Here is a 22,763-nt window from a genome sequence, read left to right as displayed (position 1 = left end):
CAGCCAGCGCGGAGAAAGAAGGGTGCTTTAAATAGCGCTTTGAAAGCAAGCCGATTCAACTTAAGGTAAGGATTAGGTTTAGGATTAGGTTTAGGGTTAGGTTTAGGATTAAGTTTAGGGGGGTTAGGTTTAGGGGTTAATTTTACGTTTAGCATTTACAGCGTGCTTCTGTCTCCGCGCTGTTGTCGCCCTCTTGATGACGTCAGCTACGGGGTTTCGGCGAGCGCGGTTTAGTCGAATGCAGTTTTGTGGTGGAACCGAGTGGTGCATATGGGTGTGGAGCCTTCTTGGGACTGATGAAAGGACCCTGTTGTAGACAGGAAATAGGGAATGTCTATCTCTCCGCCTCTCTTGAGGGAGGGCTGTCCATTTTGGACATCTTTGAGCCTTCTCAACCCAGTGTGCTCTCTGTTGTGGGAAGTTATCATCCAGCCCTCTCCCAGAAAAATGAAATATGCTAGGAAATGCTGAAAAGGCAGAATATTTCTCTGGATGTGAAAAGAAAGAAACATGCTTTAAAAGACAGAATAGCTGCCTGTAGCTTCCTGCCCATCCCCACTTTGTCAATGGGCCATTGAGAAGGCCAGGCTAGCCCACTTTACATAATAAAGACTTCTCCACTGCAGCTGCAGGGGGAAGGGATATTACTCAACTCTCCACATGGCATCTGAGAACTCATCTATGGATTCAAAACACAGCCTAGAGAGTAGCCCCCTGCATGGCACCATGGGAGTCTGACAACCAATCAGAATACACTTCTTACACAGGAACAGGAAACAGAGAGGTGGGACTAAACAGGGTATAAAAAGCCTAGCAAGCCCCTCCCTCAGCCCTTCTCTTCTTCTCCACCAACATTGAAGCATGTGATCACCTTTTCTGTTCAGGGCTCAAGCCATGTGGTCCTGTCCACCAATAAACCATCTTTCCAAGCAGCCTCCATGTCTCCAGTGTCTTTTTCCCCACTTGCAGCCGAACCCAGAAGGACGTTTCTTTCAACACTGTGCAAAAGGTGGACTGCTGTCTTCCAAAGAGCAGCCCTTGCCTTTGAAATGCAGAGGGGCTGATGAATCTACTCGTGGTGCCTTTGTTCTCCCATGTTGTGCCAGACTTCCTTTGTGTAGTCACGCAGTGGTTCCCAAACTTGGCAACTTTAAGACTTGTGGACTTCAACTCCCAGAATTCTCCAGGCAGCTTAGTGGTTCCCAAACTTGGCAACTTTAAGACTTGTGGACTTCAACTCCCAGAATTCTCCAGGCAGCTCAGTGGTTCCCAAACTTGGCAACTTTAAGACTTGTGGACTTCGACTCCCAGAATTCTCCAGGCAGCTCAGTGGTTCCCAAACTTGGCAACTTTAAGACTTGTGGACTTCGACTCCCAGAATTCTCCAGCCAGCTCAGTGGTTCCCAAACTTGGCAACTTTAAGACTTGTGGACTTCAACTCCCAGAATTCTCCAGGCAGCTCAGTGGTTCCCAAACTTGGCAACTTTAAGACTTGTGGACTTCAACTCCCAGAATTCTCCAGGCAGCTTAGTGGTTCCCAAACTTGGCAACTTTAAGACTTGTGGACTTCAACTCCCAGAATTCTCCAGGCAGCTCAGTGGTTCCCAAACTTGGCAACTTTAAGACTTGTGGACTTCAACTCCCAGAATTCTCCAGGCAGCTTAGTGGTTCCCAAACTTGGCAACTTTAAGACTTGTGGACTTCAACTCCCAGAATTCTCCAGGCAGCTTAGTGGTTCCCAAACTTGGCAACTTTTAAGACTTGTGGACTTCAACTCCCAGAATTCTCCAGGCAGCAGAGCTGAAGCTGAGTTGAAGTCCACAAGTCTTAAAAGTTGCCAAGTTTGGGAACCAGTAAGCTGCCTGGAGAATTCTGGGAGTTGAAGTCCACAAGTCTTAAAAGTTGCCAAGTTTGGGAACCACTGGGAATGGCTCTCAACGCAAAACGGCCAATTCAAAGAAAAACAAATAAGAGAGGAGGTTTCTGAGCCTTAATAAAGGTGCAAATGCTCAAAGGAAAGACCCCGTCAGCCCCCCCCCCCGCCTCTCCCCTGTCCTCCCCTCCCCTCCCTCCCTCGTGACTCGGGAAGGGGCGGCGCTGGCTGGCCGTTTGAACGCAGGCGGGAGGCTCGGCGGCGGCGGCGCTCGGGCAGATCCAGCTAGCTTAGCCGAGAAGGGCGGCGGCCCAAGGCCCCGGCTCTCCCGCCTTCCTCTGGGCTCCCGGCCGGTCCGAAAGTTGCGCCCGCGACGGAACTTATCTTCCCGGGGATGAGCGACGCCGCTACGGGCCCTCCGGGGCACAGCCTCAGCTCATCGCCGGAGCGGAGGGCCAGCTGGGAGCGCCAACGCCGCGCCCCAGCGGAGGAGCTGCTCCGGACCGAAGAGCGATACCTGGAGCAGCTGGAAGGGGTGGCGACGGTGAGGAGGAGGAGGAAGAGGAGGAGGCGCCGCTCCCGCGTCTCTGGCGGGTCCCTGGGTGCCCGCGGGGGTGTGGAGGCGGCCGGGCTGAACTTCGTAGGGCAAGCGAGACGCGGGGGAAGCGGGTGGCGAGCGGAGAGGGAGGCCGAGGGAGCGGGCCGCCGTGTTTAAGGTGCCTGTCTCCTTTGGAGCAGCGGGTTATGGAGCCTTCCCCGGCAGCTCTTATTATTTTATTATAATAGATAGATAGATAGATAGATAGATAGATAGATAGATAGATAGATAGATAGATAGATAGATAGATAGATGATAGATAGATAGATAGATAGATAGATAGATAGATAGATAGATAGATAGATAGATGATAGATAGATAGATAATAAATAATAGGTCTTAAACAGACCGAGAATAAAATAGGGGAGGAGGAAGATTTAGACTGTCCCAAAGGGGGCGAGTGGTTGAACAGAATTGCGTGAATTGATACTTATTTTCCATCTTTGTTCATACAGGAAGCTATTCAAACTCTCTGGAAATAGACTAACAAGCTACACCGATACATACATTTCTTTCCCCCTAAGGCAGTGTTTCTCAACCTTGGCAACTTGGAAGATGTCGGGACTTCAACTCCCAGAATTCCCCAGCCAGCATTCGCTGGCTGGGGAATTCTGGGAGTTGAAGTCCGGACATCTTCAAGTGGCCAAGGTTGAGAAACACTGCCTTAATGTATGCCTGCTTCCCCTTAGGGAAGGCAGCTGAAAACAGCACTTTACTGAAATGTTTAAAACAAAACAAGCAACAGGAAGAAACTGACTCTCTCTCTCTCTCTCTCTCTCTCTCTCTCAATCTCTCTCTCTCTAATCTATCTATCTATCTATCTCTATCTATCTATCTATCTATCTATCTATCTATCTATCTATCTTATCTAATCTATCCTATCTATCTATTCTATCTATCTATCATCTATCTATCTATCTATCTATCTATCTATCTATCTATCTATCTATCTATCTATCTATCTATCTATCTATCTATCTATCTCCCTCCCTCCCTCCCTCCCTCCCTCCCTCCCTCCCTCTCCCTCCCTCCCAGCCCTACACACACATTCACTCACAAGGGAAATATTCCCGGTAGAAAGAGCAGGCCACCCCACCCCCCACCCCTCACCTCCCTTTCAGAGGGGACAGGCATGTGGAGGTGGGAACAGCAATCTGGACGGCGACCCAAATGTTGGTGACTTGAACAATGTTCACTGGATTTGCCTTGGTTAGGAAACCTGGGGTGGGAGTGGGGGGGACGGGACAGGGGAGATTCCGATGCCCACCCCCTTCATTGTTTTGCTGGATCATTTCCACTTCAGCCACCCATCAGATTCTCCATGTTCTCCTCCTTTTTGGGGTTACCCCGTCATTTAGCCACATTTCACTTGTTTGCATGCACATGTTGTTTCTATGTTTCTGCGTACACTGATTACCTGGCTGTTTTTTTTTAAAAATTTTATTTCTCATATATACATTCACAATTATATAATCTCATAACTGTTGTTAATAATAAGTATTTATAACACTTTTTCTCTCCTACAATTGCCAATATAATTGAGATTGCTTTCTTACCATCCCATACACTCATCTTATTTTACAACAATCCTACTTCTTCTTCCTTCCTTCCCTCCTTTCTTCTCTCCTTCCTTCCCTCCTTTCTTTCCTCCTTCCTTCCCCCTTCCTTCCCTCCTTTCTACTCTCCTTCCCTCCTTCCTTCCCTCCTTTCTTCTCTCCTTCTCTCCTTCCTTTCCTCCTTCCTTCCCTCCTTCCTTTCCTCCTTTCTTCTCTCCTCTCCTTCCTTCCCTCCTTTCTTTCCTCCTTCCTTCCCCCTTCCTTCCCTCCTTTCTACTCTCCTTCTCTCCTTCCCTCCTTCCTTCCCTCCTTTCTCTCCCTTCGGGGAAAAGGGCGGCATATAAATGCAATAAATTCAATTCAATTCAATTCCTTCCTTCCCTCCTTCCTTCCCTTTCTTCTCTCCTTCTCTCCTTCCCTCCTTCTTTCCCTCCTTGCTTCCCTCCTTCCTTTCCTCCTTCCTTTCCCTCCTTTCTTCTCTCCTTCTCTCCTTCCTTCCCTCCTTTCTTCTCTCCTTCCTTCCTTCCTCCTCTCCTTTCCCTTCTCTCCTTCCCCTTCCTCTCCTCTGCTCTTCCCCTCTTCTTCCCTTTCCTCCCCTCTCTCCTACTCTTGCATTCCCTCCATTTCTTCCTCTGCTTTTCCCTCTCTCCTTTTCCTCTCCTTTCTCCTGGCTGTTTGTGTGTAAGCTGAGAGCTGATGTACTGGAGACAAATTCCTTGTGTATCCGGTCACATTGGCCAATAAAGTCTTTCCATTTTGTAGTCTAGTCTAATCTAGTTTAGTTAGTTTAGTTTAGTTTATTGGTCTTGTATGCCACCCACTCCCAAAGGACTCCGGGCAGCTAACAATAAACAGGGGAAGGGGATAAATAGACAAAACAACAATTTAAAATACACAACATTGATAGTTACCGTGGGGCTGGATACTTCGATAGCCCCCCCGGCCTGCCGGAGCAGCCAGGACTTAGTGGCTTTGCGGCAGGCCGGGAGGGTAGTAAGGGTCCGGATCTCCACGGGGAGCTCGTTCCAGATCTACTCTATTATTATTTCTAACTTTAAAATCTTCTTTGGTAAGATACATAAGCATGGCTTGTATTTGAATTTCTTCCACAATTTCACACAATCAGGCTTCCTTCTTTTATATCTATTACATTTTTTAAATTTTCCCTTAATTTCACAGACACACACATCTATTTTGATTTCTTCCTTTTTTATTTGGTAATTCGTGACCTTTCACCGGTGCTCTTCATGTTGTATGTTGTATGTTTGTATGTTTATTATACTTGTATGCCGCCCTATTCCCGAGGGACTCAGGGCGGCTAACAAACAAGTGGGGAAGGGGGAGATATAAAAAAACAAGAGAGAAACAAGATACAAAAAACAGAATATTCTAAGTTACAGTCTTCTCTCATCAACACCAACAGAGGCCCACGGATTTGACTTCTACTGCCCATTGTGGCTGTGGTCAGTTGAGATTTTTGCTAAGTTAACAGCCTATCTTTAGCCACATTCATCATTCTAAAGAGATTCCCGATTAGCTTAGCACATTTTGGCTAGTAGGTAGCAGCATAAGCAAAGCCCATTTTTAGCTCAGACTTGGTTCAATTAATTTTATTTAGGACAGGCTCTCTGACGTTTACCTTGCAAGAGGCGTATATGGTAGTTTCTTGCATCAACAATAAGGTAGATGCCCTGAGTAAACTAATCTGATTAAAAAGCAGTAAATAACCAAACTTAAGATGCCCAATGAGCCAGATTTTCTCCCATGTTGACTGGACTACTGCAATGCGCTCTACATGGGGCAGCCCTTGAAGAGCATTCGGAGACTTCAGCTCGTCCAGAATGCAGCCGTGCGAGCGATTGTGGGTGCACCCCGGTACACCCACGTTACACCTATCCTCCGCGAGCTGCACTGGCTACCGATTGGTCTCCGGATACGCTTCAAGGTGCTAGTCGTCACTTATAAAGCCCTTCATGGTATTGGACCTGGGTACTTGAGAGACCGCCTGCTGCCAATCACCTCCAATAGACCGATTAGATCACACAGAGTAGGCCTCCTCTGGGTTCCGTCTACCAGCCAATGTCATCTGGCTACTACCCGGGGGAGGGCCTTCTCTGTGGCAGCTCCGGCCCTTTGGAACGAGCTCCCCGCAGAGATTCGGACCCCCACCTCTCTCCAGGCCTTCCGAAAAGCCATTAAAACCTGGCTGTGTCGGCAGGCCTGGGGTCGATGAGTTCCCTTCCCCTCTCGAATCGTGTGGCTGTTGCTTGTTTTTTAAATGCCCTGTACTTTTGTAGTTTTTGTGTTTTTCCCTTCCCCTCCTTCCGGTTTGTGCGCCGCCCTGAGTCCCGTAGGGAATAGGGCGGCATATAAATAAAATGAAACTCAAACTCAAGAGTGAAAATAGGAATGTTCACCTGGGCAGTAATGGTGCTATGTCCCTTTTCAGTACTTTGTGGTCACTCTGAAGGCCAAGGGGATCTTGAAGCCAGACATCCACAACATTCTCTTTGGACCATGGCAATCCATCTGCTCCGCCAGCCGGTAAGGTCAGCCTTGTGGCATTGTGGGCGGGGGGGGGGAGGGGGGGAGGGAGAGGACAATGTACTCTCATTGGCCTTCTTCCTTGGAATTCACCCATCCCTCTATGGGTGATGGAAAGGAGCGTTCACAGCCAATGCTTTATTGTTTAACCAACTCCTGTGCAAAGAAGGCTCCATCATAGGATTAGCCTAGGTGGCTCCATCATAGGAGAGCCGAGGTGGCGCAGTGGTTAAATGCAGTACTGCAGGCCACTTCAGCTGACTGTTATCTGCAGTTCGGCTGTTCAAATCTCACCGGCTCAGGGTTGACTCAGCCTTCCATCCTTCCGAGGTGGGTAAAATGAGGACCCGGATTGTTGTTGGGGGCGATATGCTGACTCTGTAAACCGCTTAGAGAGGGCTGAAAGCCCTGTGAAGCGGTATATAAGTCTAACTGCTATTGATATTGCTATTGCTATAGCTAGATGTTGCTGTGTATAGGATTTGGCGTGAAAAATTAAAGTTGCATGCAAGAAAGTAGGATAAAATGAGCTACAAATTTTGATTTACCGTATAGAATGGAACAATGGGGAAAGGATGTGGCTGAAAATGTTGAAATTTACATTATGTTCTAATGTTAGGAGAATTTTTATAAATGACGTACTGTTAGTGTAAGTCACCAGAAATTGTCTAGAATAGCAATAGCAATAGCAGTTAGACTTATATACCGCTTCCTAGGGCTTTTAGCCCTCTCTAAGCGGTTTACAGAGTCAGCATATCGCCCCCAACAATCTGGGTCCTCATTTCACCCACCTCGGAAGGATGGAAGGCTGAGTCAACCTTGAGCCGGTGAGATTTGAACCGCCAAACTGCAGCTAGCAGTCAGCTGAAGTGGCCTGCAGTACTGCACTCTACCCACTGCGCCACCTCGGCTCTTAAGTCTAACTGCTATTGCTATTGCTATTCCCCTAAGTGCGGGACATACTTTTCTCACCGGTGAGCTGCATCTTCCTGGATAGGGCCCAATGCTCAAGTTTGCCAAGATCCTTCTGAATCTTGATTCTGCCATCTAAAGTTTTGGCAAACACTCCCCCCCACCGCTCCAGGGCCAGCTTGCTATAATCTGCAGAGAATTCCCTCTCTATTCCCTCATCTAAAACACTTATGAAGACGTTGAAGAGAGCCAGGCCCAAGACCGAACCTTGAGGTGCCCCACTGCGGCTCTAGAATAATTCACCATGACCAACTTGCCACAGCCAATGTGCCACAGCCAACTCTCTGCAAGACAAGAGTGACACTAAATATCAAAGAAATGGTGGAATGGAATCATTAAAGCAGTGTTTCTCAACCTTGGCGACTTTAAGTCCTGTGGACTTCAACTCCCAGAATCTCCCAGCCAGCTATGCTGGCTGGGGGATTCTGGGAGTTGAAGTCCACAGGACTTAAAGTCGCCAAGGTTGAGAAACACTGCATTAAAGAAACGATGCAAAAGGAGGGACAGATTGAAATGTGAATTGCAAAAATTAACAATATTTTTATTTATTTTAGATAATTACACAGTCTTATTACCTTGCCCTGCAGTGAGTTGCCCTGTGGAGAGCTGGCTTTGGCAAGCTGTCCCATTCCCCCCCCCCCCCCCGCATACTCCCCTCCATATAGATGTAGCTCCACTGAGGACTACATGGGGGAAGCAGTTTGGTTAGCCAACTGCTAATCCATCTGATGGTGGTACTGTCTACCCAGGGCCGGATTTAGATGAAAAGAGGCCCTAGGCTATTCCACTTATGAGGCCCTTTCACCTCCCATTTTTAAGTTTGTAAATTATATGAGAGACAATAAAATACATCATTACTGTGATATATATCAATATATATCAATATATATAGCTGGCCTCCCGACGGAGGGCGGCTCTGCTCTGCGGCAAAGGCAGCGAGGCCAGCCGCCTCCCCTGCTGCGCTCAGCTGCCCGGCTCGGCCCCCTCGCTCACACCTGCCTGGCCGCTGGTGGGCTCCGCGTTGACGGGGTGGCTACTGGGAGCGGCCGCGCCTCTCGCCCGACCGCCGGTGCCGGGAACGTGGGCGGGGTCCCCAACTGCCGCGGCGCTGGAACGATCTTAAGCAATACATTTTTATGTTTGTTTATTAGTCCTATGCGTAGAATTTCTCCTTATTTTCGGTTCAGTGTTTTTAGAATAGTGTAATTTTAATTTTGCTAACAATTTGAATGTAGGCCCCTCTTGATCTTGAGGCCCTAGGCTGAAGCCTAGTTAGCCTATAGGAAAATCCGGCCCTGTGTCTACCCCACATGGTTCTACCTTACCAATAAGCAGACTGTGGTCTATTTTGTCAAATGCCTCACTGAAGTCTTAAGTACGCAACAGCTACAGAATTTCCCTGATCTACTTATTTAGTCACTTTATCAAAGAAGGTAATAAGATTTGTCTGGCATGGTCTGTTTTTAACAAATCCATGCTGGCTTCCATTGATTACCTTGTTCATTGACTAGATGCTCATAAATCCTCTGCTTGATTTACCTTTTCCAGTATTTTCCCGGGCATCACTGTCAAGAGGCACATCCTTAAAAAAGAAACTCTTCTTGCAACCAAGCAGAAGTAGGGAGTCCTCTTCTGATAGGGGAGAAGATTTGTAGTGATGGATCCTTGAAGCTCGGGCTGTTTCCTTGCAGACATTTCATTACCCAAAGTAGGCAATTTCATCAGTGCTGGATCTGATGTTACCTAGGAGGACCAGCATTGTTGATGGGACCTAGTTTGGATCATGAAAGATCTGCAAGAAAGATCTGCAAGATCTGTGGAGGCTCCGGCCCTTTGGAACGAGCTCCCCGCAGAGATTCGGACCCTCAACTCTCTCCAGGCCTTCTGAAAAGCCGTTAAAACCTGGCTGTGTTGGCAGGCCTGGGGTCGATGAGTTCCCTTCCCCTCTCGAATCGTGTGGCTGTTGGTCGTTTTTAAATGCCCTGTACTTTGTGCTGTAGTTCTGTGTTTCCCTTCCCCTCCTTTGGGTTTGTGCGCCGCCCTGAGTCCCGCTGGGAATAGGGCGGCATATAAATAAAATGAACCTTGAACCTTGAAAACAGCCAAGCTCAGAGGGCTCCCAAGGGCCCTCTGCGAGACCGTCTTCTGCCGCACACCTCCCAACGACCAATAAGATCGCACAGGGTGGGCCTTCTCCAGGTGCCATCAGCCAGACAATGTCGGCTGGCGGCTCCCCAGGGGAGGGCCTTCTCTGTAGCCGCTCCGACCCTCTGGAATAAACTGCCCCCAGAGATCCTACCCACTCTCATGGCCTTCCGAAAAGCCATCAAAACCTGGCTATTCCGGCAGGCCTGGGGCTGTTGACCTCTTGACCGGGGTCCAGCCCCGATTAGACTGAGTGCATGATGTACTTTTCTTTAATCCGTTTTCCTCTGTTTGTTTTTAACTCCCCACTTTTTAAATTTTTATTTTCTGTAAGTCCTTCGGGATTGGGCGGCCTATAAATTTATTAAATCAAATAATCAAATCAAATCAAGTGCCATTCCGACAGGTTTCTGACTTTTTCTTTAAGGCAGATGTAATTGGTCAGGTCAGCAAACAAACTTTAGAGAGCCTCACAGAAATGCAAGACAGACGGAGCGGAAGAGGTCGGACCTCTGAGCAGTTTCTGCTCCTCTTTGTGCTTTACCCTTTGCCCTTGTATGTGCTGTTGGGCAGCTGCTTGTGGTAGCCCTCGTCACCTCAAGACTCGACTACTGCAACGCGGTCTACATGGGGCTGCCCTTGAAAAGGGTTCGGAGACTTCAGCTGGTCCAGAATGCAGCCCCGCGAGCGATACTGGGTGTACCGTTAAAATGTTTTTATTTTCCATTTTTCATTTTCATACAGTCACATATATACTGTGCCTAACCGGGACCATACAACATTAAACAATAATCACAGCAGTTCCTCTTGTCAGCAATACCCCCAGAAATATAAATAAAATGAAACTCAAACTCAAATAGAAACCCAATATACCTCTTCCGCTCTCCATACACCTCTTTCTTCCGCCCCCCTCCAACTTACTATCTTCCCTCCATCATCCCCCTCTACCCTAATTCCCCTCCCCCTCTACCACTCCTCTCTCCTGATCCACTCCCTCCCTTCCTTCTCACCTTCCCTCCCACCCTCTCTCCCATCCCTCTCTGCCCATCTTTCTTCTCTCCCACTCCTCCTCCCCTTGGTGTATTTCTACTATATGTCAATGTATTCAGCTTGTCCTATTTTTACAGAGAGATTAAAGAGAAACAGTATACATGTGGAATCGCATTACGTTGAAATCTAACACATAGTATATGTCCCCCCCTCCCCCCTGACACCCCCTCCCTCCGCCCCGACTTCCCAGAGCCCGTACACGGTATAGATTTTTAACAAACACAGTCTAAAATATATTGAGACAAAAGAAATAAAAAAAGAGGTTAATAACATCTCTACATTGATACTGGGTGTACCAAGGTACATCCACACCACACCTATCCTCCGCGAGCTGCACTGGCTCCCTATCGGTCTCCGAACACGCTTCAAGGTGCTGGTTATTCCCTTTAAAGCCCTACGTGGCCTAGGACCCGGATATCTCCGTGACCGCCTCCTGCAACATACCTCCCAGCGCCCAATAAGATCTCACAGGGTGGGCCTTCTCCGGGTACCATCAACTAGACAATGTCGTCTTGCGGCTCCTCGGGGGAGAGCCTTCTCTGTAGCTGCCCCGGCCCTCTGGAACGATCTACCCCCTGAGATCTGGACCCTCCCCACTCTCTCGGCCTTCCGTAAGTCTGTTAAGACCTGGCTGTTCCGGCAGGCTTGGGGCTGCTGATCTCTGATTGAGCTCCAGCCCCATTAAGATCGAGTGCATGTTGTGTCTTTTTTTAATCCGCTCTGTTTTGTATTTTTAAAATCCTTTTTAATATTTTCTTAAACTGTTTTTAATGTAAGCCGCCCGGAGTCCTTCAGGATTGGGCGCCATACAAATCCATTAAAATTGAAATAATTGAAAATAGCCTCGTTTTCCCCCCCAGGAAGAAGGCGAGTGCAGAAAGCCCCCTGGCCATTTCCCTCAAGGCTTTTCTCTTTGCTTGCAGGACGCTGCTTTTCCACCTGTCCAGTGGCCATTTTGCATTAGGGCTGGAGAGTTTCTGCCACCAGCTGGTGTTCTATGTCCATTACGCAGAGAATCTGGAAGCGGCCCAGAACACCCTGAAGGTATGTCCCCCTTGCTCACTGCGAATGACTTCACAGGTCAGAGGAAGTGGGGTTTTATACCCGGCGTTGCTCCCTCTCCCCGCCCCCCCCCCCCCCCGGTTCATTCTTCTGTCACTTATAAAGCCCTTCATGGTGTTGGACCTGGGTACTTGAGAGACCGCCTGCTGCCAATGACCTCCAATAGACCGATTAGATCCCACAGATTAGGCCTCCTCCGAATTCCATCCGCCGGCCAATGCCGACTGGCGACTACCCGGAGAAGAGCCTTCTCTGTGGCTGCTCCGACCCTCTGGAACGAGCTCCCCGTGGAGATTCGCACCCTCACCACCCTCCAGGCCTTCCGCAAGGCCCTTAAAACCTGGCTGTTCCGACAGGCCTGGGGCTAAAGAACTGTGCCCCTATCTCGAATGGTATGACTGTTGCGCTTTTAAATTATGTATTGTTTTGTGTTGTTGTCAAATTGTCTGTATCCCCCTTCCCTTGTTTTGAGTTGTGAGCCGCCCTGAGTCCCCCTCGGGGGAAAAGGGGGGCATACAAATGAAATAAACAACAACAAACAACATTCTTCCAGCTGTCTGTTCTTGGCAGCCAAGGGCCTCCTTGGGTCATTGGTTTGGCCAAGATATTGGTCTGGAGATGAGGCTGGGGGGTGGGGTGGGGTGTCTGTTCTCAGAACTTGCTGGCCACGAGACTGGAAAAAAATGGATTGACTATATACAAAATAAATACGGGACCAAGAAATTCCAGTTAGCCTATGCTTAAGATCAGGAATGATTTAAATTGTGTTTAAAGTTAACTCAGCAAGAAGAAGCTAAGGTCAATGTAGAGATGTCATTAATTTCTTTATTTCTCTTTTCTCAATATTTGTATTTGTATTTTTGTATTTATTAATATTTGTATGCCGCCCTTTTCCCCAAGGGGACTCAGGGCGGCTCACAGTTCAAGGGGAGGGGGAGACAAACCGAGTTACATATAGGACAATACATCATTAAAAGCACGACATTCATACAATTCGGGTACGGTGAAGGTCTTTAGCCCCAGGCCTGTCAGCACAGCCAGGTTTTAAGGGCTATGCGGAAGGTCTGGAGGGTGGTGAGGGTACGAATCTCCACGGGGACTTTGTTCCATAGGGTCGGAGCTGCCACCGAGAAGGCTCTCCTCCGCGTGGTTGCCAGTCGACATTGACTGGCTGATGGAACTCGGAGGAGGCCTAACCTGTGGGATCTAATTGGTCGAGTGGAGGTAATTGGCAGTAGGCGGTCTCTCAAGTACCCAGATCCAATACCATGAAGGGCTTTATAGGTGACAACTAGCACCTTTAATAGGTCTTAGACTGTGTTTGTTAAAAATCTATACCGTGTACGGGTTCTGGGAAGTCGGGGGGGGGGGGAAGGAGGTGGGGGGTCGGGGTGGAGGGAGGGAGGGATATACATTAGGCTAGACACGATGTGTTAGATCTCAATGCAATGTGACTTCACATGTATACTGTTTTTCTCTAATTTTTCTTTAAAAATAGGATAAGCCAAGTACATTAACATATAGTGGAAATACACCGAGGGGAGGAGGAGTAGGAAAGAAGAAAGATGGGGAGAGAGGGAAGGGAGAGAGGGGGGGAAGGTGAAAAGGAAGGGGGGGAGCGGTTCGGGGGGAGCGGTTCTGGAGAGAGGAGTGGCAGAGGGCGAGGGGAAGTAGGGTAGAGGGGGATGATGGAGGGAAGATAGAAAGTTGGAGGGTGGTGGAAGAAAGAGGTGTGTGGAGAATGGAAGAGTTATATTGGGCTTTTATTTTCTGGGGCATTGTCGACAAGAGGAATTGATGCAATTACTGTTTAATACTGTACGGGGTATACATGTGAGTGTATGAAAATGAAAATGAAAATATACAAAGAAAAAGGAAAATAAATAAATAAACGCAAAGAACTTGCTGGCCAGCCACCCTGACCTGCTTCTCCCCTGGGCTGCATCTGCAGAAGCTGGTGAAGAAGAACAAAGCTTTTTCCCGCTTCAAGAAGCTTCAAGAATCCCGTCCAGAGCTTAAAGGTTGCCGCCTGGAAGAGCTGCTGCCGCTGCCCCTCCAAAGGCTCCATCGGTAAGTGGCAGAAGAGCCGAGTCCCCCCCTTCTCTGGCTGGGAAGCCAACCCTCACCTGCCCCTCCTCCCTGGGCTCCCGCGTGACCCGTCAAAACCGCGCTCGACTAAGCCGCGCCCGATTAAACCGCGTGGCTGACGTCATCAACAGGGCGACAACAGCCATCGCGGAGAAAGAAGGGCGCTTTAAATAGCGCTTTGAAAGCAAGCCGATTCAACTTAAGGTAAGGGTTAGGTTTAGGGTTAGCTTTAGGGTTAGCTTTAGGGCAGTGGTGGGTTTCAAAATTTGTTCGAACCTACTCTGTGGGTGTGGCCTCCTTTGTGGGAGTGGCTTGCCGCCCATGTGACCGGATGGGAGTGGCTTGCCGCCCATGTGACTGGATACGAAGATGCCGATGATACTTGCCAGAACCACCTTAAATTACCTCCCACACAGCACTGGCATGCATAAGAATAGGATGTAAACTTGTTTCTTAAAAGGCATCTTTGGTTTGCGTTAAAACAACTTCAACACACGCAATGTTCTGATTGCACCACAAACGCAGTAGTCATCCTTACCTTTCACAGAGGCACTGAGTTTTATAAATAGGAGCATGATAGTGTAGAATAATCATATCCAAGGACCAGTGGTGGGTTTCAAAAATTTTTGGAACCTCTTCTGCAGGTGTGGCCTGCTTTCCGGGTCCACTGGTGGAACCTCTTCTAACCGGTTCGGTAGATTTGACGAACCGGTTCTACCGAATAGGTGCGAACTGGTAGGAACCCACCTCTGCTTTAGGGTTAGGTTAAGGGGGTTAGGGTTAGGTTTAGGGTTACTGAGCCAAGGTGGCGCAGTGTGTTAAATGCAGCACTGCAGGCTACTGCTAGATCAGCAGGTCAGCGGTTCAAATCTCACCGGCTCAGGGTTGACTCAGCCTTCCATCCTTCCGAGGTGGGTAAAATGAGGACCCAGATTGTTGGGGGCAATATGCTGACTCTCTGTAAACCGCTTAGAGAGGCCTGAAAGGCCTATGAAGCGGTATATAAGTCCACTGCTATTGCTATTGCTATATATAAGTCTACTGCTATTGCTATTATTGCTATTGTTAGGTTAAGGGTTAGGGTTAGGTTAAGGGTTAGGGTTAGGTTTAGGTTTAGGGTTAGGTTTAGGTTTAGGGGTTAATTTTAGGTTTAGGGTTTACAGCGTGCTTCTGTCTCCGCGCTGTTGTTGCCCTGTTGATGACGTCAGCTACGCGGTTTAGTTGGACGCGGTTTAGTTGGACGCGGTTTAGTCGAGCGCGGTTTTGTGGTGGAACCGGCTCCCGAGATAAGCTGTTGGGTGCCATGGCTGAAAGATATCTTGAGAGGCAGGTGTTTAGATCTCCTCCACCTCTAATATCTGATTGTTAGGTATAGATGCCTCCTGCAAGATTTGGTGGAGCACACTCCCCCGGAGAGCTCTGGATTCGACCAACTCCAAGGTAGGATTCCAACTAAGCCCTGCGACGTGCCCCTGGATTTTTGCATCCAGCTGTTCATCCCAGCAGCAGAGACCCCTGAGTCTTGCCTGGCATCATTTTGTAGGGGTGGCTTTCCTCCCCTTCCCAGCTACCCAGGCAGGAGAACAGGTGATGTTGCTCTTGGGTGATATGCTGTCTCTTGCAGGGTCCCTAAGGTCTGTCTCGGAGGTCCTGCGCAGAGTCCAGGAAATTGCTCGCGCCCGTGAGAACCTGCTGCGGATGAGACAGATTCAGAAACAGCTGAAGGGACGGAAGACCCAAGTACTGGCTCCAGGTGAGGCCTCTGTGTCATTTGCCAAGTCCTCCTATGCTAGACAGTCATGATGAGGTTAGAACTAAACACAGGCCAGGCGTTGAATAATTAATGCTACAATGCAAGGATCAGGCTGGAAACCAGGGACCCTGAATTCTAGTCCTGCCTTAGGGTTCACCGACAAAAGGGCGAACGACTAAACCGCGCCCAACGAAACCGCGTTGACAAAACCACGTGTTCTAAAGCGCTCCGACGAAAGAGGGCTGAATCGCACCGACAACAGCGCAGCGACAGAAGCGCGCTGTGATGTTGTAATATAGTTGCAGAGCCACGCTGAACCACACAGGAGAAAACAAACTCCTAAAACCCCATAACATCCTGATAGTGCATAACATAACATTCTGAGATGTGCCCTACCAATGACGCCCAGGATTTGACCATATATAGACTGAGTAGTAGATTACGTTACACTGTAAAACTAAACCTAACCCTAAACGTAAACACTAACCCTAACCCTAAATGTAACCTTAAACCTAACCCTAAAGCTAACCCTTATCTTAACTTAAATCGCCCTTCTGCCGATGCGCTGTTGTAAATCGCCCTTCTGTCAGCGCGTTGACGACGTCGCGGTTTTAGCGGCGCGGTTTAGTCGGGCGCGGTTTTGCCGTTCGCCCTTTTGTCGGGTCACGCTGCCTTAGACACAAAGCCAGTTGGATATCCTTGGGTTGCTTCTTCTTTCTCAATACTAGGAAGGAGAAAGTGGGCGAGCCATTTCTGAATTTTTGCTAAGAAAGCTGCAGGGACTCTTCCAGGCCAGTTGCCAGAAGTCAGCACTGATTTGAAGGCACATACGCAAAATAAAGACGAACCCAATGATATCAGTAACTTCACCAACTGATAAAGAAGAAACATTCTAATCCTTTTTTTTTTAAACTGACAAATCTGACTTCAAGCTTAGTTCTGTCGGGGGAACAGGAATACCAGGTGGGGAAACCTATCAGTCAATTTCAATTCAATTTGTCAATTTTAATAGATTTGTATGCCGCCCAATCCCGGAGGAACTCCGGGCGGCTTACATAAAAACAGTTTAAAAAAGAAAATATTAAAAGAATTAAAATATGAGACAGAACGAATTAAAAAAGGACACAACATGCACTTGATCTGAGAGCCGAGGTGGCGCAGTGATTAAATGCTACTTCAGCTGACTGCAGTTCTGCAGTTCGGCTGTTCAAATCTCACCGGCTCAGGGTTGACTCAGCCTTCCATCCTTCCGAGGTGGGTAAAATGAGGACCCGGATTGTTGTTGGGGGAGATATGCTGACTCTGTAAACCGCTTAGAGAGGGCTGAAAGCCCTATGAAGCGGTATACAAGTCTAACTGCTATTGCTATTGCTATTGATCTTGGCGTGACCCGTCAAAACCGCGGAGGACAAAATCGCGCTCGACGAAAGCACGCATGTGACGTCATCACAGCGCGATGAAAAAAATTAAAAATTGAAATAAAAATAAAATTAAAGCAAGCCGATTCACATAAAGGTAAGGGTTAGGTTAAGGGTTAGGGTTAGGTTTAGAGCGTTAGGGTTACGTTTAGCGTTAGGTTAAGGGTTAGCGTTAGGTTTAGCGTTACGTTAACGGTTAGGTTTAGGGTTAGGTTAAGGGTTAGGTTTAGGGTTAGCTTTAGGGTTAGGTTTGGGGGGGTTAGGGTAAGGTTTTCGCTTTATTTTTACATTTTTCGATCACAGCGTGATGTTTTCGTCGCGCTGTGATGACGTCAAATGCGCGCTTTCGTCGAGCGCGATTTTGTCCTCCGCGGTTTTGTGGTGGAACCGATCTTGGTGGGGCTGAAGGTCAGTCAAGATCAGCAGCCCCAGGCCTGCCGGAACAGCCAGGTATCAGCCCAGCCAGTCCAATCAACTGCACAAACTTTTGACCCATCAGAGGCCTTTCAAGTGGCGGGGGCACCAATGAACAAGGCACGTTGTTTCACAAACCTTTATCCAATGAAATCATGATGTAAAGAGGGGCAAAAATAAAGAATGGCCTCACTCTGTGGCCGTTGTGAAGCAGGTGGGAGAAGCAGAGTTGAGCCAAGATCATCTTCATCGCCCAGGGCCCTCTGGGCAACAGGCATCCTTGGAAGCAGAGCCAGACCCACCTGGATGACCCTGGTGAGGATGTAGAGTTACCATCAGAGGGTGGGGGGGGGGCTCCCTAGTCCCGTTCAGGGGTTTGGGAAACTGCTACCTTCTCTTAGTTGACGTGCCAGTTGCCAAACATAGATGGAGGCTGGGAAAATCCAATGAGTATAAAGTGCTACTTCAGAATAGTGGGTAATTGTAGCAGTAATCAGGTGCTGGCTTGGACTTTCAGAAACCTAGAAAGTCTTGATACACGGAGCTCTCAAGGGTTCTTTCTGCAACCCTTCCCTCTTTTCCAGAGCGCACGGAACACTGTTGCCTTCACACCAAAGAGGCCCTTGTTTACTTGCATTTGTATGTGGGGCAGGGACAGAGCAATACATGCACACACACACACAAACCTATTGTAAACTCATTTTCCACATACCTTCAGATTCATGGAGGAAAAATGGAGTCTAAAGTAAATCTCCTGACATGTTAGGAATCCAAATACTATTTCGCTGTGTGTAACGTTCCTGTGGTTCGTCCATGAGGCCAATGTGGAGAAAAGTCAGGACACGATCTTTCTCGGGATGGAGCGACCCAGATTGGGGGTCTGAGAGCCCCTTTTATTGAGATAGGACAAAGGCAGGAGGAGCAATAGCATGTGGTTAAAAACAGCCTGTAAAAGTACAATTTCTAATCTACTGCTCAGGGAAGTTCTGTCTATATATGGTCAAATCCTGGGCGTCATTGGTAGGGCACATCTCAGGATGTTATGTTATGAACTATCAGGATGTTATGGGGTTTTAGGAGTTTGTTTTCTCCTGTGTGGTTCAGCGTGGCTCTGCATGCCCTAGTATGAACTAGGCCATGGGGGACACACACCTACACAAGGAACTATATTACAACAGCTGTGTTTTTTTGAAATGTTTGAAATTATGTGCCAGTGGCTTGCCTCAGCCCCAGTGTTGTTAATCCCTCTGCAGCTCGCGGAGAAACCACTCCTGCAGCCAGCGATGGACCACAGATGGTTTCAGAGCTTGCTTAATAAGTTCCTGGGTTTCTGTCCTTTTTTCCATGCAGGGCGCCGGTATCTCCAGGAAGGTTGGCTGATGGAAGTCCCCTCCAAGGGGACTGAGATGCAGCGCAGGAGATGCTTCCTTTTCACTGATATCCTGTTGTTAGCCAAGCCTTGCCACCCGCTCCATCCTTGGAATTCACACAAGTTCGCTTGCCAGGCCATTTACCCTCTCAGTCACTGCGTTGTGGAGAAGGTCTTTGGTCACACCCAGAGCCAAGGAGGGCTGCTCAGCGTAAGTGCTTCCCCCCCCCCAACTCCCAGGTTCTGCCAGTGGGCTGCCTCCTCTCCCCTGAAGCCCATGGTTGATCTATGATTGTGAAGTAACCATCCTCTGCTACCAAATGTGATGTTCCCGTGGTTCGCCTCATGAGGCCAATGTTGAGAAAAGACACGGACACGAGCTCTTCTCGGGATGAGGCGACCCAGATTGGGGGTCTGGTAGCCCCTTTTATTGAGATAGGGCAAAGGCAGGAGCAGCAATCAGCATGTGATTGCTAATCTACTGCTCAGGGAAGTTCTGTCTATATATGGTCAAATCCTGGGCGTCGTTGGGTAAGGCACTCTAGAGCGAACTATCAGGATGTTATGTTATGAACTATTAGGATGTTATGTTATGAACTATCAGGATGTTATGGAGTTTTAGGAGTTTGTTTTTTCCTGTGTGGTTCAGCGTGGCTCTGCATGCCCTGTTATGCACTGGGCCATGGGTGACCGCCACACCTACACAAGGAGTTATATGACAACACATGATGGAGGGTGATGTGGGAGGCACAAATGGGGCTAGTGCCAAGAAGGGATGGCAGGCATTGATGACTCCCTAGCCAGGGACTTTGGGGTGGGGAAACTGGGGGCTCTTTCTTTTGGCCACACAGCAGTTTCCTGTCCTTCTTTCTCTTTTCAGCTCTCTTTCCCACAAAAAAAGTTACTGCTGATGTCTTGTGATCAGGAGGACTTTGCCAAATGGCACCAGAATCTGGTGGTGGCTATCAGGTAGGTTGCATCTCTCCTGCTGCTTCTCTCGTCGAGAATGCAGCCACGCGAGCGATTGTGGGTGCACCTCGGTACACCCACGTTACACCTATCCTCCGCGAGCTGCACTGGTTACTGATCGGTCTCCGGATACGCTTCAAGGTGCTAGTCGTCACTTATAAAGCCCTTCATGGTATTGGACCTGGGTACTTGAGAGACCGCCTGCTGCCAATTACCTCCCAAAGACCCGTTAGATCACACAGGGTCGGCCTCCTCCGGGTTCCGTCCACCAGCCAATGCCATCTGGCTACCACCCAGGGGAGGGCCTTCTCTGTGGCAGCTCCGGCCCTTTGGAACAAACTCCCTGCAGAGATTCGGACCCTCACCTCTCTCCAGGCCTTCCGGAAAGCCGTTAAAACCTGGCTGTGCTGGCAGGCCTGGAGTTGATGAGTTCCCTTCCCCTCTCGACCTGTGTGGCTGTGTGATTCTTGGTTATTTTAATTACTTGTATTGTGTTCTGTGTTCCCTTTCCCCCTTTTGAGTTGTTCGCCGCCCTGAGTCCCTCCCAGAGAAGGGTGGCATACAAATAAAATAAATCTAAATCTAAAGAACTCTCGGTAACATTTAAGGAATCATTGATCACAACTCAGCAAGTGTTCATTAGGCTGAGGCAGTGGCCGCATTGTAAGTACCACAAGCATAGCTGTAGGGGAGTCTGGGGCTCCCCCTGGTCAGCTCCTCCATTTCAGCCACCGCCTCAGTCTCTGCCCCAAATGATCTCCGTCTGAGCCGACCCAGAGACAGTCCTTTGGTTCAATGGAAGCCATTACAGGTAGCCCTCAACCTGAAGCCGTTCATTCTGACTGTTCGGAGTTGCAATGGGGCTGAATGGTCGTACTGAGGTTCCGGCTGATGAAAGAGCTTCAGGGTCACCTGATTAGGCGTTTGGCATCCCGTTTACATTTATAGCCAGTTGCCAAGCCCCCTGCGACTGTGATGTGATCGGCATTTGCAGGGTTTCCTTCTGGCTTTGCAGAAAAATCAGTGGAGAGGCTAGCAAGGGAAGCTTGCAAGTCGCAGTCCGACTGTCAGGAGGGACTCCGTCCGGTCTCTGGCTGACAAAGGTCCACGCCAAAATCCGTGCAGTGTTTTCCAGCTTCAGAAGCTGAGGTCTTACACACCCTGCCCGCCCACATCTCTTGCTCCTTCCTCCACTTGGCGTCGCTTGGGGCTTGCACCTTTTCCTACTGGCTTCCCCACTGACCTGATTGTGGAAGCCGGCGGGAAGTTGCCTCACTAATAACCAGGGCACTAATTTAATACTTACAACTGCCTAGATTGTCACAGTGAAGCAAAGTAAGTGCACTTCATCGCTTAGTGATGGAAATTCTCTCAATTATAACATGGCACTGGACCTGGATATCTGAGAGACAGTCTCCTGCTACACACCTCCCAATGTCCGATGAGAACACACAGGTTAGGCCTCCTCTGGGTGCCGTCTGCCGGACAATGCCGGCTGGCGACCACTCGGGGGAGAGCCTTTTCTGTTGCTGCTCCGGCTCTGTGGAACGAGTTACTAACAGAGATCCGGACCCTTCCCATCCTTGCAGCCTTCCAAAAAGCCACCAAAACCTGGCTGTTCCGGCAGGCCTGGGGTTGCTGATTCAAATCAAGTTCAACACCCAATTAAACCGGATGTATGTTGTGTTTTTAAACTGTATTGTTCTATGTTCTCCCCCTGTATGTTATTTTTATTTTATTCGTACTTGAGTCCCCCCCGGGATTGGGCGGCATATAAACCCATTAAATTGCTAATTGTTTCCCTCTTCTTACAGAGAGCTTCAGGTCTGTGGAAGCCCACCCACTCAGAAGGCTGAGTGAGCCAGCTGGACCCTGCGGGAAATAGCCCGTGCGCCCTGGGCAATTGTCTAGCAATCTGCCAACCTGCAGACATTAGTGCTATCCTCCTTTGGACATCTTTAACTCATACATTATCCTAACACGGCTCCTCCGTCCTTGGTTTGGGTGCCTGTTCTTTCCACCCAGAGAAGCAGGATGCTAGGAACGGCCCTTCTCCTCGGAGGCTGCTGGCTCCAGAACCAGCCCCACTTATTGAGCCTAGAGGCGGGGAGCCCTGCCATGTGGTGGCCCACTCAGCAACTCTCATGTGACACAGGAGGACAGAAGTGATTAAGATTCTACACAAGCTACTTTTCATAAACTGTGGGTCTTGCACAGTGGGATGCGAAAGCCTTCTTTTAATGGCTATGAATGGTGGCGTTTTTTCCTTGCGACTTCTGTTTCGCCTGCCAAGTCAGGAAAGATTTTGGGCTGGAACTCAGCGGGTCTTAAAAACATGTCAGGGCACGGACTGGTCCTTCACACTGCATGCTGGGGAGCCAATTACCCCATAATCCAATTCCATCAGTGTAACCAGGGCAAAAACTGCTGCTTTAAGCATTTTCAAATTCTGTAGCTATGCAGCCAGAACCCCAAATGGAGAGAGAGAACGTCTGGTATGGCTATAATGTTGTAATATAGTTCTTTGTGTAGGTGTGTGTGACCCATGGTCCAGTTCATACCAGGGCATGCAGAGCCACGCTGAACCACACAGGAGAAAACAAACTCCTAAAACGCCATAACATCCTGATAGTGCATAACATAACATTCTGAGATGTGCCCCACAGATATTAATAACAGATTTCTTTTGAATCTTTGTTGCTAACAGTGGAATGTGGGTGTGGAGATTTTCCAGATCCCCAAATTTCAGATAATAAGATTCCATTTTTTTTTTTAAGCAAGGAAGGAGCCGTTTATGGTGGCTTTTTAACAATTGTATTATCATTTATTGTAGCGAAACAATTTCTACAGTGTTCGCCAATTGCATCTAAAATGAGTAGATGCAATAAGCAAATCTTGTAACGCTTATTTTCAAATCCATCTTGTTTGCAATGTGTGAATGTAAAATCCATG

At 48.6% G+C, this 22,763-nt stretch overlaps 1 protein-coding gene across 1 annotated transcript; it reads left to right on the top strand.

The window, feature by feature from the left end:
• The first annotated feature begins 2,201 nt into the window (after positions 1-2,201).
• ARHGEF39 (Rho guanine nucleotide exchange factor 39) lies at positions 2,202-22,264 on the top strand. Its single transcript, XM_087715213.1, has 9 exons — positions 2,202-2,417; positions 6,477-6,571; positions 11,662-11,782; positions 13,752-13,870; positions 15,258-15,328; positions 15,513-15,641; positions 18,824-19,053; positions 19,723-19,811; positions 21,626-22,264. Exons 1-9 carry the CDS (start codon positions 2,268-2,270, stop codon positions 21,669-21,671), a joined length of 1,050 nt encoding a protein of 349 aa, XP_087571339.1. The 5' UTR covers positions 2,202-2,267; the 3' UTR covers positions 21,672-22,264.
• Positions 22,265-22,763: the final 499 nt, after the last annotated feature.

This window comes from Thamnophis sirtalis, unplaced genomic scaffold (assembly GCF_051295495.1).
Source record: "Thamnophis sirtalis isolate CommonGarterSnake01/CBP01778 unplaced genomic scaffold, rThaSir2_p1.2 scaffold_5, whole genome shotgun sequence".
NCBI classification, from domain to species: Eukaryota; Metazoa; Chordata; class Lepidosauria; order Squamata; family Natricidae; genus Thamnophis; species Thamnophis sirtalis.
The sequence above is the reverse complement of the archived record's forward strand: the minus strand, read 5'-3'. Positions and strand labels throughout refer to the sequence as shown.